This window comes from Branchiostoma lanceolatum, chromosome 11, assembly GCF_035083965.1.
Source record: "Branchiostoma lanceolatum isolate klBraLanc5 chromosome 11, klBraLanc5.hap2, whole genome shotgun sequence".
Taxonomy (NCBI): domain Eukaryota; kingdom Metazoa; phylum Chordata; class Leptocardii; order Amphioxiformes; family Branchiostomatidae; genus Branchiostoma; species Branchiostoma lanceolatum.
Genome location: NC_089732.1, coordinates 10,519,455 through 10,537,621, shown reverse-complemented (window position 1 = coordinate 10,537,621; position 18,167 = coordinate 10,519,455). Strand labels below are relative to the sequence as shown.

General features: G+C 40.8%; 1 protein-coding gene across 6 annotated transcripts in view; it reads left to right on the top strand.

Moving 5' to 3' along the window:
- LOC136444545 (rho GTPase-activating protein 29-like) overlaps nucleotides 1–18,167 on the top strand; it is a 52,895-nt gene that overhangs the window by 5,296 nt on the left and 29,432 nt on the right. For 4 of the 6 annotated variants that reach the window (XM_066442145.1, XM_066442147.1, XM_066442146.1 and 1 more), the window contains exons 2-3: nucleotides 148–475; nucleotides 16,378–16,521. In XM_066442145.1, coding sequence (XP_066298242.1) covers nucleotides 148–475; nucleotides 16,378–16,521 — 472 coding nt within the window. Of the gene's footprint in view, nucleotides 1–147; nucleotides 476–11,151; nucleotides 11,421–13,503; nucleotides 13,796–16,377; nucleotides 16,522–18,167 lie in introns of those variants that run through there. The other 2 variants (XM_066442149.1, XM_066442148.1) reach the window with 2 other exon arrangements.

The following is an 18,167-nucleotide window of genomic DNA, read 5'->3' as shown; positions in this document are numbered from 1 at the left end:
ATGCCACAAACACTTGTATGTGTTATTGGTGATTTCGAGGCTAGTAGTCATCATTTCTGAGATGTGGTTCTTTTTAGTAAAAGAAGTTTTATTTTTTCAAAAGGTCTGCCTTTTATGTTATCAATCTCGTGTTCTTACTTCCCTCAGAATGGCCGACCTACTCTAGACGGCTCCACTGCTGACTCCTTGGGTCTTGAAGTTCGTCCCATGAGCGTGAACCTTCCCAGGAAGAAGCATCACAGCACGCTCTCCGGCAGTATGAACATCTCGCGCCGGATGTCCGGCGTGGCGCTGTCGGCGAGCAGCGGGAACCTCGGGATCATGCGAGCGGCAAAGAGTGGGTCCATGACGAGTATGAACTCTGACCTGTTAGACTCACATATCGTTGACCAAGAAGACATTATATCTCTCACACATGACGTCAGGAGCTTTTCAGATGCCCTCGCAAGGCTCAAGAATATCTTCCTTGACATAGGTATGTTTACAATCTTTATTCAACACCTATTGCTTAACCTTCAGCACACTGACGTAGGCGTTTTGCACCCCATTCTCTATTGGTTATAGAGTAAGGTAGCACGGAGAAGGTTAACACATAGGTTATACCTGAATTTTACTTGTGACTGCTAGCAACAGAGATTATCCTTTGAAATTGAAGTAACAAATAGATCTTAATGAGAATTATTTCTTTAACCTGTAAAAGTGTAATGTATTGTGTGTATTTATGTATGTCCTTGTTATTTTTTTATTGTTATTGGGCATTAGCACTAACCTCCATTAACATTAATTTAATCCAACAGTGGGTTTGAGAGTTCTGTAGTGCAGCATCCCTGGTTTTGCACGGATTAGATATACAGGAGTGCATTATATTGGGGGACGTTGGGTTGGAGATCTGTTTGGAAGTATGTTTTCAGGGTGGTGAAATTGTACCATGGTGGAATTATGTTGGTAGGTGATACCTGAGATGAAGAATGCTTTTAGAAATGCCATCACATAACAGTAAAATGCTCATGATTTAGCATGTGCAATCCTAAGTGTGCAAGATAGGATTGTTCTTCTCGCTGTTTTACTTGGGCATTATGTTTATGCATTGTACTGTCTCATGTTCTTTCTGCTGCCAAATGACCTGGAATAACCTTCAACAGGTGTTAGCATAGTGGAAATGTCGTACAACCCAAACCATGCTATCTAAGTATTCATGGCAGTACACAGTGATGTGCAAAGTTGGGTTTATATGTGAGGGGGGCTGTACGAACCATATTTTGGACAACTGTCTGTTTCTCTTCATGTTGGGGTTAATGGAAGGATTATAACGCACTTCATGGTGCCCCAAGATTTGTCTCACCTGAGTGGAAAGTATGCACAGGTAAGTAGGTAGAGCCAAGTTGTGTCTTGGGTTTGTTTACAGGCTGACTTCAATGAACAAATTTCACCCCTCTCCCTGGAATGGACTCACCCTGAGGTTAAAGTTTTGTCGAGGAGTTTGCCTATACATACAGTATATGTAAAATGTCTGTAGCATGCTCTATCCTTCTCCCCCTTCTACGAATGGACTAACCCTGAAGTGTATCAAGGTGTGCTAGAGTAGTAAAATGTCTGTGGCACACCCTTGCCTTTCCCCCCTCCCAGGAATGGACTAACCCAGAAGAAAAGTGTCCCCAAATTTCAGCATGTATGATTACTGTCTGTAGCACACACCCTATCCTAGAAATGGACTAACCCAGATGAAAAAACAGTATCCTTGAATGACAGCTGAGCATACCTATGTCTGTAGTCCCCTCTCCCAGTAATAGACTAACCAAGATGAACCCCTGTCCTAGCAATGGGCTAACCCAGAAGAAAAGTGTCCCAGAATGTTAGCATGTATGTCTACTGTCTGTAGCGCACACCCTCTCCAAGGAATGGACTAACCCAGAAGAAAAGTGTCCCCTAATGTCACCCCTGTCCTGGTAATGGGCTAACCCAGAACAAAAGTGTCCCCGAATGTCAGCATGTATGTCTACTGTCAGTAGCACACCCCCTCTCCTAATAATGGGCTAACCCAGTAGAAAAGTGTCCCCGAATGTCAGCATGTATGTCTACTGTCTGTAGCACCCTGGGTGGGAAAGAACACACATTCTTGTGGCTAGACAATTTCATTGGAAGCCTTGGATTGTCAGGTCCCCTAGAGGTGGATGTTTACAGTCAGCATTATCTGCAGGTGTTCACCTTGTTGGAATCTTAGTGCAAACTTTCCGTAAGAGAAACGTTTATACTGTTCTGGGCTAAAGTCAGTGAAGATATACTTTTCTGTGACCTCTATTTTTTTTACCTTCAGTTTAGTTTTGCTGTCATCAAACTGCAAGAAACTGTCTCGCTAAACACATTCATTTTCAGAGACCTTCTGTAAGAAGTGGGTTGTGAATGTTTTTTTATTATTTTCTTTTTGTGACCTTCACATTTCCATAGAACTCTACAAAATGTGTATTTTATTGTTATAGAATATGTAGAAAAAAGATAGTGAAGGATCCAAAGTGTCTCTGACTACTTTCATGAACATATGAATGGGAGAAGTCTATTGCCAAGTATTGCATATCTTGTTTTTAACATAAAAGATTCTGGACAATCCAATCAGTAGATATTTCCTGTAACTAGAAGTCGGAAGATACTGTAAGTCTACTTAGATCCGCGGTATAATTAGATCCGCGGGATCCGCGGCGACCTCTGCGGCGCGAATCAATTTCCCCGCGGATATGTTTATCGTACTTTTGCCCCCCTCCCCACATGTACGAGTGAGCTCGACTTCAGGGAAAAGCGACACATAAACAATGCACGCGATTGTGTAAAACATGACAAGCTTTTACACAGTACATACGAGTTAACAAGTGATATTACATATGATTCGCAGGAGTTTGGCCGAGCGGCGTCGCTACTCCCGACCGCTACACACATAGAGTCACTAAATTTACTGAGAAATCAGAAAATAACTATGGAGATACACGCCACAATTTTGGCTTTGCATTGTTGTTACGGGCGTGGGGACGCCGTTTACCGGCGTACAATCACGCTCTTTTGTTTCTTGCTATTGTTATGCTTGCAAACCATCGATATCGGTGCCTTTGACATATGTTGATCTCATTAAAAACCTGTTTTTCAAGAAAGCCAGCAAAAATACGTAAAGAAAAAAAAGATTTTCGCCCGAGCATTTGAGTCCCTACGCTGTGATTTGCCGCCATTCGCCGCCATTTGTGGTCGTATTCGGTGGAGAATCTATCCCTTTAATTTTCTTCCCGTGAAAATTCTGCTTAGGTAGGGTAGATGAGTCGTGTTTACGCCGTGACTTTACTTCAAAATACAGCGCGCTAGCGGCAAGGGGCGCGCTGGGCCGCCATCTTTGTTTACTCTTGTTTACCGCCTGTTCTAAGCGCTGATTGGTTTGAGTCAGAAAAACTTTGCTCTGATTGGTTGACTGCAAGATTTCACGTGATCACAAGGCGGGAATTCCCCGTCACAGTTCCGGCGTAGACCGCATTTTCTGACGATTTTGAAGCAGTTTTGTGGCGACCTTCGTAACATTTTTGATTTTTAAAAATTAACCAAACATTTTCTGATGGCAGTATTCAGTTATTTTTTTCTACTCATCGCCCAGCGCGAATTTAGAACCACCGCGGATTCTCCATTTGCCCGAAACCGCGGATTTTAGGCCCCGCGGATCTAAGTAGACTTACAGTAAATAATTTAACATTTTTGTTGGGAAGCCCTTACTTAACCGTGCTCTTTGTTGTGACTTGTAGTTACAAAAGGTACCACAAAGCGAGGAAATTTGTCAAAGTAAAAACATCCAGTACCGGGCCATTTCTCTTTCAGTGCTTCTTTGTTACACCTTTTCAGGAGAGTAACCATCTACACCCCCTTTGTGTGTTAAATCTGTACCCATTTGTGCGAGATGCCATGTTTCTAGTCACCCATGCCGCTCAACTCCGCTTGTTGTTCTTGCCATTCGGGAACCAAGAAAGGTGTTTTGCAAACTATATGCCTGCCTTACAGCCATGTTTTTACAACAGATTTAGGAGAAAAGTTAACCGACCACTTACATTGTCAAACATACTGTTAAGTTATGACAATGACGGAAGGAGTTTTGAAGTCAAGTCAACTGGAACCTTCGGCATCCAAGTCATTATGTGATATTTTCATAAGTTGTTGCCTCAGCCGAATGCCTTCAGTTGTAGATGACCGTGTAAGGTAACGCATGAAATATGAACCATCAAAAGCTTTCTTCTTATTACACAGGTAATTTTGTGACCTGATTTCTCATATCAATTCGAATAAATGTCAACTCTGTAACTAAGTTCTATGTGCTACTGTGTTGTATTTCAATTAAAAGCAGTGAACTTACTTCCTTTAACTAAAGTTTAAGCTGTGGTCACAACCGGCTTAATCTGCAAAACGTAGGACATTTCACTATCCAATGCAAAGAAGAGGTCAAGCCCAACAACAGTAATGAACATCCCTATAGCTGATTTTCTGTATTTGTTTTCTGTTATCATACACTATATTATTTCAATTACAATTCTCATATATGAAGTTGCTAATAAAGTCAATATATTTAGCTTGATACAGTCTTACGGCTTTTAAATTTTGTGTATAGAGAGATTTTACTCCACTGACTGGAAGCACTCACAATGTTTACACTTGTCTTGCCTCATCAACATTATAGAATAAGTGTCTCGTTGGTCGCCGCTGATTCTGCTTGCCCAATTTGAAGGCAAACCTCAACCTAAAACAGCTTGAAGGTCTGTGGTAGGCAACAAAAGAAGCTTCCACGCAAAAGAAACAATGTGCCATTCAAATGAATGTTGCAGTTTGTTACTTTGAATCTGCCGAAACCTTTCATGATTTTTCCACGATTTAAGCAGCTTGAATTTTGACTAAAAAATCAGCTTAAAAATTAATTAGTTTTGAAAGTGAACAACATTTGCGTGGAATTTTCATTGACGTACTTGTTACCAAAACTTCAAACCCCTGAAACATCACATTTCTGCATAGCATACAATGTATATCACATGTTTTCAGGTAACGCCAAAGACACCATGTCTCAATGGTGAGGTATTACAGGCATGATAAGAATGTCAGAGTCATTGTTCAAAGCTATGGCAAAGTTTTGAACATTCTAGCAATGCAGTTATCCTTTGAATGCCATGTTGTCTGTGTTTGTTGTTGTCTTCCAGGCCATTGCCCCCGGTTAATGAGAAGTGAGGCACATTTACCCCCACCCCTCGGGCAACACGTTACTTTTAGTCGTGTCTTTTACTCTGCGGTAATGTTGGTGTTTGTACTGTGTGCAGACAACATTTTTTACCCATTCTCTGATTGGCAGTCATCGCGATGACGTTATGCTGGAAAAATTTCCCAGCCCGGGGGGGCGAGGGTTGAACAAAAGTGCCACGAGGTGACTTATGGGATTGGAAACATTGTCTGACATTGGGTACTTCTGATTCGGAAATACATCATAAATACAGAATTTCCGATAAATTTTTCTGGTCAAATACCTCTATGATTAAAGGGTGTTAGAGGAAACGATTGATCAAAGATACATTTAGAGATGTAAAAAGAAAGCATGCTCATTCAAAAGTTATATCTATATAATATCTGGCATTGAAAAGGTATTGTAGGTAAGAGACTATACTTGCACACAAAGCCTTACAATTATCAATTAATGAATGTTCTATTCATTTTGATCAATTATTTTTGTTTGTTGTTTAAAAAAGTTGTGTTCTCCTGGTGATTTTCACTATGATAATGTTGAAAACTCCTTTTGTTTAAATGCAATTTTCTAAAACAATGTCATGCATAGCTAACTACATTATGGAGGGATTATGTCGTTGATTGCTTCTGCTCGGAAGTGTTTCATCTGTAGAGCCGTTAAATTAGATTTGTAACAGTTTTGTACTTAGCATTATTGTTTTCCCAAGGGACTAGTAATCTGGTTCATGTTTGTAGAAATGATATTGTATCCCATAATGGTTTAAAACAATTTCTTGATTAGCTTTTTGCAATGTTTTATTTTCCCAGATACTTTATACATAATAGAAGTCACACATAATTTTCTTCAACGTATTTGAGTATAGCCTATAGGTGTATAGGGGGACAAGTCTGTGCATGTTTTGTTAAAAATAAACATTAAGAATGTTTTCCTTCCCTGTTTCAAAGTAGTGAACTGTAAACACTAAAAAATAAAGTAGAGTGGTGACACAAGTAATGCCAAGCACACAAAATCGATCAAGAGAAAATTTCACATATTTTTGAGTGTAAAAATGAGTTTCAAAAGAATGTAGTGACCCCCTGCTAGGCCACTATTGAAAGGTAAAATGAGTCACTGGTTTTAAACTTCGTTAGGACAATAGTTTGATACAGCTCTCTTGGTCAATTTCCTTTTCTTTATTTCTCTTCCTTTTTTTCCCAAATGAAAATGGCTTTGATCTTGTGTTTAGCTTTCAGTTTGGTACCAGTAGACTTCAATCAAGCCGACCTACCAAAAGGCCAACAAATAATGGAGTATCCCATATTTCATTCCTGTCCGCCATTCCCATGGTTACAACTGGCCAGTGTCAACATTGCCTTGTTAGCTCACTGTCACCATTTAATAGTGGAACAGGCTTTAACTGGATTATAATGGATAACCTTGCACAGGGGAATAAGGACCATATTGTACACTTGATTTATGACTTACAGTAACTAGTCGTAAATGGATTTACTATTTGTTCAGGAGTTGAAGTGTTCTATTTTGCTAACAACGTGACTAACCATATATATATATCTTCATGTGCTTGCCTATCAGTACAATATTAGCCAGAATTATCTATGAAAAATACAATAGGAATGTCGAAAACACTGGCAATGGCATTTGAATGTTACTGGATCTATAGCCATTGACTGAGTTTAATCTTTTTTTCAAATGTACGGGTGTAGTTTTCTTTTTTGAAAGAAAAGCACTTTTTAAGCATACTATCTGTTTCATACTGTATCAGTGTATGCACCTGCAGAGATCATACTTATGAAAGCTACTTGTTTTGAAACAGTCTCAGAATTGTACTAGCACAAACATGACTTGTACAGAGATACACTCATGTTATTTAATGGCTAACAAATTGAAAGAGACACATGTAGAAACATGTGAGGACTGAAAGAAAGGGAAGTCTACCACAAAGTAGCCATGCTAATGACTGTCATTTGTTTTAAGTATAACTTTCCACAGTATTTCATTCTTTTGCTGCTCAAAGCCTCATATAACTGTGTTTTATGTTTATTTTTCTATCACACAGTAGTGTATAAATGCTTGTTGCAAAATGGCACCAGAGTTTCATGTTGGTTTCTGTGTCACTGTCCCATTGCAAAAAGCCAGAACGTCGGTACTGCAAATGCGATCCTTCTCCCTAATTATGCCTCGCCATTTGGATCCTCTAACTAGGGAGCAATTTCCTCTAAGTCCTTGGAGACAATTGGATTAGACTGCCAGTGAAAACTGAGTTGATTATGGAGTCACTGACGTTTCCTGGGCCTGTAGATTACACCTTTTGGGTCGGAGGAATGTTGTCAGAACAGGGGTGTCAGTGTGGTGGTAGTGGTCATGTAATCCCTACACAGAGAAATTGTTTAAGCCTTCCATATCCCTTGGAGATGAAGACCTGAAGGAACCAATGCAACCATGGCTTTAATGAAGAAAAATGGATTTAGCTTCAAAGCGATCAGGCAGTCCTTTCGGATCAGAGGTATGGCGTCCATAACAACTTATGGTAACAGTAATAACTGATGTAGCAACTTCTGTACAGTATCGGGTCGCAAGGTATTATTTCAATACCTGTGCCTCTTGGAGCTAGCGTATTGAGAAACGCTGTTGCTGGCGTATATGTACAAATGTACATGTATAATGACTTATTTTATAAAGTACCGAAGATATGAATACGGCTTTGAATTGTGCCTAAGTCTCCTTGTGTGGCAAGGAGTAGAATATTCCCGAAGAATGTTACCCTGATATTAAGGATTTTACTGGACAAGCTGTACTGGAAAAGCTGACAAGTGTGTAAGTATAGTGTGGTATAAAACAATGTCTTTTGCAATTGCATCACTTTACTGGTTATTGCTGGACCACATGTAAACATGATGTCAGATAAGTTTACTTTTCTGTAACTTTCAAGTCTGGATGCAGACTAAAATTATGGCATCTTGCACTTTGTATGATTCTATGATCAGGTTAACACTTTGATTCCTGGTTCTTTGAATAACAGTCAAAGAAAAACGAGTCTAGCTGCTCCCTAGCCATAGCTTTTCAAAAAAACTTTCTTCCAGTAGGTTTCCTTTTGTTTTCTCGTTTATTTTTGGTGCCGGAACACTTTCTTTGTTGCTGCCACTCCATATCTGTCATCAGTTCATTCAGGATGACATCACCCCAGGGTGATAATAGCTTTATGGCAGCCACTCAACTTTATAAACTGGTTGCACAAGCCACATGCGGTAGGGATGACCTTTTGGATAGGGATTTTCTGGGGCTGTTTTATGGTGTAATGTCTGGGTCAGTTGATGTAGATAATGATGGGTACCACCCTAAGGCGCACTTTAGACCTACAATGTTATAAGGTCGTACGATCATCGTCGTAGGCGACGGTTTTCTTTAGACACACGGTCAGGAAATATCATGGGACCCCCCAGCGCAGAATTCCATTGATATGCGCGTGTGACTCAAAGTGAACTCTTGCGCTCAAATTCAAAATGGCGGGGGAACCGCTTGTTTTCGTCAAAAGATGAAGCTTTTACTGACTTTGCAACAACTGTTGCCCTGCAGATGAGACGTTGAAAACGGTGCTCAGCAAAGAAAGAGATTGAGGCTGGTACAGAGACGGACGGGATTTAACCCGAGTTCGTGGCCGCCGCCGGGGATGTCCCGGGGATCGAGGAATAGGGGCATACTAGAGAAGTAGCCACTGGTAGCAGGGCGTCGCGCCGGAATAACTGGTTTCGGATGAGAAAAATATGTTTCCATTGCTAACTGCATGCATATTTACAAAGAAAACGATAGAAACTTTCCTTCCCGGACAGGAAACAGCACGCTGTAGGCTTATTAGCATATCACCCACTTCCGTCGCCGGCGACGATTCTTCTTTAGACGAGAAAAACACAGCCACAGGCCCCCCCGCTGAACGTCGTGCGACTGGGTCCGAGGTAGTCGCACGGCATTTCGAGGATTTCCTGTTTATTGCCGTCGTACGATTGTTTTGATCGTCTTTAGACGGCCAAAAAATACCGTCGCCGGCGACGTCGCCCACGACGATGATCGCACGACTCTAAAATGTCGTAGGTGTAAAGAGGCCCTTATTATACTCGCTACTTTCTTCCCTGTACAGTTTTAGTATCTATTTTGTTCCTGTCTCAGTCTCTGAATGATTGAAAAAGCTGATAAAGAAAATATATGAACGGATGCTATCATTAGCATTGCTTTGTCTTACCCTTGGCATGGTATGATATTTTAGAAAGGAAATTTTTTCTGTTGTGTTTCAGATATCATCATCTTAGTTTCGTTCCTAGGCAAACAGCTTATGTCTGTTTACTTGAAAGTGTAAAGCTTTCTGATACAATATTGCAAATTACACTGAAATTTACAGTGAAAAATGGTAGGAAATTGAATTTCAATCAACGCTGTGAGGAAAAAAAATAATTTCTCTCATGTTTGTTAATCTCTATTAACATTAATCTTCCAGGTGACATAAACCTGCTACTTTTGAAAAAACAGTGAGTTTGAGAGATCTCTAGTGCAGCACCCCCAGGTATGCACAGTTTAGATTAGGAGTACATTAGTGGGGGATGTTGGGTTGCAGATCTGTTTGGACGTATCTTTTCAGCGTGATGGAATTATGTACCCTGGTGGAATTAAAATGAAACAGTGATAAGAGATATCACCCAACTTTCTGTGCCTTGTTGACTGTTGACCTTGCACAGGGGGCTTGGTCTTATCCTGATCATAATCAAATAACAAGCAACCTTTGACCCAAACATACCCAGCTGGTCTCAAAAACATTTCAGGGTTAAAATGGGCCATTAGAAGGGATTGCACTTGGCAAAGGTCAACAGTGAAAGGGAAATACGTGTGAATTTGAACACTTTCTTTTAAATCTAGAGTATCTGCTTATTGAAATACCAGTATCATTTATGGAAAGACAAGAAGGATAGCTAATTCATGGTCTGTGTTGACAGAAATTTATGCACAATTTATTTTTCAGCTTCATATTTTGGAGAGTGGATTTTAGATATTGAATTTTTCTGCTATCCAGGCCCCCCCCTTTATTAGATAGAATGATTGGTCCCTTTTTGGTAGCAGAAGTGGTTGGTCCCCTTGATATGCCATATATGTGCAGGCCTGTAACTTGTTAGGTCTCAGCTTGCCTCTAAGTCCCATTACCTAACCAAACTGTGGAGCCTTGTTTAGCTAGGACTGCTACCACATGACTCAGGGATGGGCCCTTGTTTGAGGAGATGGAGCCCACAAGTGTCCTCTCTAATCACAAGTGGTTATGAATGGGGGTTCTCAAGATTTCTTACTTTCTAATAAGTTTTAACAAATACTTGAGCCACACTGTTTTTGTTTAGCATGTAAATGCCATTCGTATACAAGTGACTTCTCCAGAAAAACTTTGTTAAAATTTGTTATTTGTGGTAGTGCAAAAATTTTACGAAACATCCCAACCTCTTTTTATAGCCTCAAGCAAGTGGCTTTTTTGGGAGGGATAAAAAAAGTCTAAAAATAAGCTGTGTTTCCCCCCCCCCCCCCCCCCCCCTGCCATTTTATCGGTTGGGCCTGTGAACTGTTTACTTGCAATGTTGATGCCCTTGCCCTTCAAACACACAAAAGAGAAGGTCGTGATATACAGGTGTGTTTTTCTTTTCATCCGTGCACCTTTGTTTGGCCGAGGTACCTGTTTGACTGATAGCGGGCCCAACGTTGAATACAGTCCACATACTTTGCTTTGATCTCCAAGTCTAGCCAGTGTTCGAGCTAAGAGCTTTAACTCCAAGATAAATTGTTGCCATTGTCCCGATGTTTTGTATAAACCGGGCGCCGCGAAGTGATTTCTTGGCCTTGCCAACTTTTCTGGTAAACCGGAACCCCCGTCATCACATGACAGTATCAGGATCCCCCCCTTTGTGTTCGCCTTGTTTCAACATATTGTCGGGCCTGATTAGAAGGTGTCGTGGTCAGAGACCACCACTGAAAGAACGGGCTATCCACACCGACACCTAACCTGGACCGCTTTTGTGCCAGCGCCATTGGTGGGTGAGCGAGAGGAGGACGTTAGTACCCCTTTGTCACCCGACCAACCCTTTGGTTCTGATGGTTGATGTTGAAAAGGCGGCGCTCGCTTCAAACGCGAGGACTCAGGTCCTTAAAAATGTTGGTATGTTGAAATAATGTTCTCTCCATGGTATTCAACAAGAAACCAATAATGGTCGTTTCTACACTGAGGGCATTCCCAGATATGTACCACATACACTAAATATAAGTTCGTAGGTGGTTAGAGCAGGTCAGAAAAACTTTGCCAGTAAATCTTAATCTTATAACCTTTTAGCATTTTCTTTCCGGGGATGTTTCACTGTTAATTTGTAGTGCAAGAAAATAATATTTTCTATTTGGTTAAAGAAAGGATTTCCTTACATGAACTTGAAGCTTTATCTCTCCTAAGTAAATAAGCTTTGATATAAATGTAAAAGTGTATACGTCAAAAGTGTATACATGATTAATATGTGTGGTAGCTTCTAGTGTGGATGTTCAGGTGTATTGTAACTGGACTGTGTAGTTTAGGATTAGTCCAAGTAAGTCAGAGGGGGTTCAAGTAAATCTTGAAAGCAATTATAGAGAAAATTTGATCAATATCCAAATTTCCTGTGAGGTATAACTATGATATGTCTAATAGAAAGGCTATAGAAAATAGCATTTTCATATATTTTGTATCAGGAATGAAGCAAGAAGGCTGATACTCTGTTGTCCTCCCTGTCATTGTGTCATGTTATGGTTTTCCACAATCTAGAGAACAAGGGAGAGGGGCACAACGCAGGTAATGTGGGGCATTTCAATGGGCAATGATTTATTTGCCTTTCTCAATGAAATGAGAAGGTGCTCATTTTCATTCTCTTGTAACGTTAAGATGTTTTCTTTCTGAAAATATCTTTCAAGTCCAAAGTTTTTCAATGGTTTTAGAAAGCCAAGTTGCAGTAAATGAATGAACATCGTGAAAGGTAGTGTGTTGCCAAATTTCTGATGTACAACATTAGATGTACATCTTCAGTTCCTTGATATACCTAGTATAGACTAATGTACAATGGTATTGTGACAGAAATGTTATGAAGTTTGTGTCTTCAGGACTAGGCATGTGGAAGAAAAGTGAAACACAAAATCATGAAAATGCTCTTGGCTTGATGGTTCCCAGGCTCAGAAATGGGGTCAGTTTGAAAATAATCCCTCCAAGTATTTCTGCTCCACAGCGATCCTAGCTCTTTGGTTTCTTGTACCCACACCAAATCCCTCAGAGACCAAGAGAACTAGGGCATGATCCAAAGTAACCTAATTTGGCTTCTTCCAAAGGTGCTCTTTTGACCAGAAACTGCAATATTTGCTACACTGAGAAAGTACAGAAACTGTGTAAAGCGAAGGAAGGCCCTAAGTTGTAAACTTTGATTCATGAAACAGGTTGGTAGTTGTATGAAGATGTCAGGTATTGACACAAGTGAGAGGAGCATGTTTACTTTGTGGTCCTAAAGTTTACCTTATGTGGGCATCAGGGGAGGATCTGTAACGCCTGGTGAGGGGTGTGTCCTCCCTGAGGGACCTTCTCACTGTATGTCACAGATGCCTGTCATGAAAGGAATACCATCCTTTAAACAATTGTCACTTTAAGATTTAGTCTTCCTTCAACATGTGACTTCAAGCCAATGTCATGTTACAAAAGTAGAGTTGCATTTGAATTCTCAAACAACAAAAAATTTGGACAAAATGCTGATATGTTCTGCCTTCATCTTCCAAGTTATCACCCCACTGCCCCTGAAACCTTGACCTGTAGTTTTTAAGGGTCAGGAGATCATGGCCGTGTTGTCATCCTGGAGTGTAGGATTCCCCCGGATCTGTCATTGCACCAGATTGTTGCTTAGGGATACTCGGATTCTCCCTATATCTTAGCCTCTGTCGTTATCTTCTAGGTTTATGTATGTAGCAAATTTGTCAAATGAGATGTTTTTGAACATGACTCCCTAAAAAGTGATGTTGTTAATTGCTTTTGATTTAAAATGAGAATGCAGCAAATGCATGCAGGTGGTTCTTGTATTTGGGTGTTATCATATTTATATCTTCTTGGCATATGAAACACCTGGTACATGAAGGGTCTTGAAAACTTGTCTCAGCAGATGTTCAAAACCTCTGAGATGTGAATGTTGATGACTAACTTTCAACAGTGATGTTTCTATTTTCTTTACTAAAAGTAAAATGGGATGAAACTTTGGGAAATGCCGTTACTTTGTAGTGACTGTCAGAAAGTGTCAGTTGCCCCGCCCCCACTGCTGTGGTGTCCTGACGTTGATAAAATGCTGCTCCCCCCTTGCAACCTGTGTACATTCCCTGCATGTTTGTGTGGGTCTCTGGGGTTTGTCTCTGTGATCAGTGAGCAGCTCTGTAACCACCCTAGCAGAGAGCGCAGGGATGGACCATGTAAGGAAATAGGACATTTCTGCTGGGACCAGAACTTTGGTGACATGGGTCTTCCACGGGACGCTGAACAAAAAGGTTTGGTCTGAACTTCAAGTGTAGATTTTAGAAGAGTGGGATGTGGAATTGTCTGGAAGAGGGGTACGGAATTGTGTGGGAAGGAAAGGTCAGATTGGAGGAATTCCGGCTGTTGCTAGCTAGGGCACAACTGGGGGGAAGTCATGGGGAGTGGAGCATATGCTACAGGCATATACCAGTTTCTAAAGGTTGCCTCCGTATCTTTTATTTTTGTCAAAACCTGTCTAAATTTCTTGCATTATCCAATGTTTTTAGTCCCAGTATTGTGGTGGGGAGGATGTTTCTTGCTTATGTTTACATCTGCTATCTACAAACGCCATTCAAATGTTTCTGTCCTTGTTTGAATTTGATGACACAATCACCAGTTGCTACATGTACATCATAGATTCATACGTCAGTGCAGAAACATGCTTTAATCTTTTTGTACACGGTTTTCCTAATTATTAGATAAAGGGCTTTAATGTCATTGTTGTCTAACTTTGGCTGTTTAATTTGCTAAGATTCATGGTAGGTTTTGTTGTTTTCTTTGACATTGGGGTCTTTGGACGACATGGCAAACTGCAATATCTGTATGTTTTCCAAACAATTTGTTGAAAAAGATAAAGGGCTGTACTGTCATTGTTGTCTAATTTTGGCTGTTTGCAAAGATTATAGTAGGTTTTGTTGTTTTCTTTGACAACGGGATCTTTGGACGACATGGCAAACTGCAATATCTGTATGTTTTCATCGGGCACAATGCACTGCCATTCAATGCAAGCATGTTCAAATCTTTGTTGTTTGGGTTCTACATTGTCCTGCCTTTGTAGCCCAATACTTCCTCCTCAATGCTAGCATTCTTGAACTGAAGAGTCTAAATGCAGCAGTTTTTTCCCTATTGTCCGGTTCCCAACTTGAACACAGTCACGACAAATTGCGAGTACTCAAGTGCTGAGTGACTAATAGTCTGAACATGCCTATGACTGAACCATGAATAGAACAGAACTTGAATATATATCACTGTCAAGTTGGCATTTGGACTTAAACCTTTGAGAGTAAACGAAGTTTGTATAGCTCTCCAATAACTCAGTTGACTTGTACCAAGTTGTAGACGCAACATTTTGGTAGAACAACATGATAAAAGGTGAGTGTACTGTCAACTGTAGGTTATGTCAGTTTCAGTTTTAGTATGTTATACTACCGTACTAGTAAATAGATTCGTGATTACCATGTACCTTTATTAGTACCAGCCGGGCCAATAGAAAAATCAAACAGTTACGATGAGTTTTATACAATTTTCTTAGTTTAAGAGAAGATTGCCACTGAATACACAGTTTCACATTTGGAGGTACCAGTATGGGTTATTTCATGTGTGGGAGTCTAGTGTGATAAGAATTGGCAAGTTTCCACAACTCTGAGTCACCTACCTTAACTAGATTTGATGGTGTTGAGTGAATATGATTCCTCCCAGCTTTCACATATATCTTCAATCTTAAGCACTGCTACATACAGTATAATTAATTAGCATCTACTTAGAAGATGGGCAAATAAGGATGGCTGTATCAAAGTGTTGGTTAGAATGATGTTTTTTACCCATAGTTATTCTCGGTCCTCCCCGATCAGATCATGTCAATTCCAAAGTCTTCAGCACAGTTTTGGCTAGCAGCCATATGCTATTCTAATCCCCCCTCAGTGCTCTTGAAGATCTAAAGCACAGGAAATCAGTCAAACAGACAAGAACTTGATGTTCAAAACGTTAAAGCACACACGGTAATCATCAGCGAAAGTGGAAAAGTTAGGATGAAAAGTCATGCTGGCTGACTGGAGGCCAGAGTTCCTTAAATGGCCCAGGAGTTCTAAGGAATTTGTCTTGGGTCAAGTGTCCTGTGGAGACGTGGGCCATGTGGAAGACATCAGAAGGAAGCTGTGTTGAAAGTATTACGATCAATGTCAAGTTAATACTGTAACAAGTTGGAGACTAATGGGTCTTAATATGCCTTGATGTTGGTGAAGGCTTGTAGGAGGGGGCGTGCGAAAGGTGGAGAAAAAAAAGGGATAGGGAAAGTAAAAAACGATTTCAAGGAGAAGTTGCGCCAAAAAACAGTTCCTCAAGAAACCGGATAAAATTTTGAAATTTTATCCAGTTCCTTGAGTAACTATTTTTTGGCGTACCTTATTACCTGGATGTCTAACTTTTATCAATGTAATAGGAGGAGTTATTGGTTATTTTTGTCATTGAGAAAGCATTCTATTACCAGGATTATCCAATGCTATGGATGTTGCCAGTTGATTTTACGATGAAGAATTTATTTTTCTTCTTATCTTAAAAAGCGCAAGTTTCTTGGTCAGAGTCTATGCTGATGAGCCATATGCAGAAGTACAGAACGACTGCCCTGAAGAAGTTCCTTGTCTTCTTTCTCATCTCATCATAACCTAAAATGATAATGATGAAAAACTGCTTTTTTTTTTCAAGTAAAGCAAACATGACACAGGAATGGTATGACTCGGCCAGGGATCAAACTCACGACCTACCTTTTGCAAGGGAACACTCGACTTCAACTACAAAGAAACATGACAGTTAATGTTTTGTTTGTTTGTCTTTCCAGAAAAGTGCGACACGCGGCGAGTCGCTGCGCACGAGAGACTTGGGGAGGTCCTGTGCATCTTGAAGAGCGTGCTGGGGAAATATCCGCCGCTCCACTCCACCGAGATTCTTACTGCAGCAGGGACTCTAATCAGCAAGATCAAAGGTCAGATTGTCATTTATTATAGAAAATGTGACAGCACTCCATGATGATAACTCTGCCAAGGTAGCATGTAGTTTCCTCCTCAATGTGTACGTAACTGAAAAGCTGCAAATTGATGCTCTTTGTTCAAGTTATTAGAAGTACTGATATGATGTTCTGAAATTTACAAAGGCAGGCTGTGGAGGCATACTCCCATCGGTTGAGTCCGTTTTCAACAATGCACATGCAAAGCAGAGCGGCAGTAAAGATACAGACGAAGCCACTTAATTGCACCTCGGATAAACGCACACTCCATTTAATTGCACCAAATCCCAAAATCCCAAACCGGTTCCCATTCACTGCATTGTTAGTGACTCCGCATATCTGCACCACGCATTGTCACCAATGCCGGATAATTGCACCAATTTTTTTCAAAAATCCTCCACAAGTTGACTTAAAAATCGGCAAACGCTGTAAAAATGAGCCGATACTTGCCGGTGAAAAGGCGCAATACCGCCAATATGTTTAAAACTGTTATGAGTAACAAAAGAAGGCGGTCTCCATTGACAGTCACGTTGATAGGAATCGTATGGGAGGTCCCGGGCGGGTCACGGGGCGTGTAGGAACTATTAAGAAACGCACGCCTACCAAAGGAGGCATTACGCTGTACTCAATAAAGATTGGTCTCTACCTGTACACTGTCTTATTACTGTGAATGCATTCAAGTTCGCGGGGATTTGATTTCGCGTTAAGGATGACATGGGGTGTTGTCGGTGGTTTGAGGTTCGCGGCAGCGCTATAGTCACATACTGCTGCAATAATGAAAGACCGGCGTCTTAACGTCACATTCAGTCGGAAACCGTACAGCGACTCAGCAAAGCCTACAAAAACGTAGGTAGACATAGCAGTCGCTTTTGGCGGTGCGGTGCTGACGTGATCATCAGTCACATTCTTTTATGGCAGAGCTGAATCCGCGTCGTAGAAACTTCCTGCATTCACCAGAACGAGGTAAACGCGGGTTCGGCTCTGCTATAAGGAGAATGATCTGTCACTGATCTAAGTCATCTAACCATATCTACCCAATGGATACATTACCAATTCACTACCATGGTGTGGACAGTCAAATCTGTCCAAACATGAGAGGGGGCACTGCTCTGGGTTCACCCGTAATCAGTAACCAAGCTTTAGTTTCAGTTCCTAGTTTCATGGCGGTACATGATTTACGTAAATCGACAACTGTACTCTACGTAACACAGAAACTGTTATCCCATGACGATGTTTCAGAATGCCTCCCCTGTAACGTTATGTGTGTTGTAAATGATTGCGGTAGATCGCATGGAAAAATGAAAGAATGCAAAATCAAAACAGGTCAGTCGTAGTCATTTCTTTATTTTCAGCTAAGGGTCATGTTTTCGTTGTGCTAGTGTTTCTGACTAACAATGATGGTGCGGTCCAGCTGGGCATTTCGCATAATTGCACCAGCCGCATAATTGCACCAAAAACGCTGACAAATGGGTGGTGCAGTTAAGCGGATTCTACTGTACATAGGTTGCATTACCAAACAGCAGGTCTGTCTCCAGGACCTTTCCCTCCATCCATCCATCCAGGGACGGAAATTTGCTTGTTGGGACGGACAAAAATTTCACCCATCCGTGACATGAAATTAATGT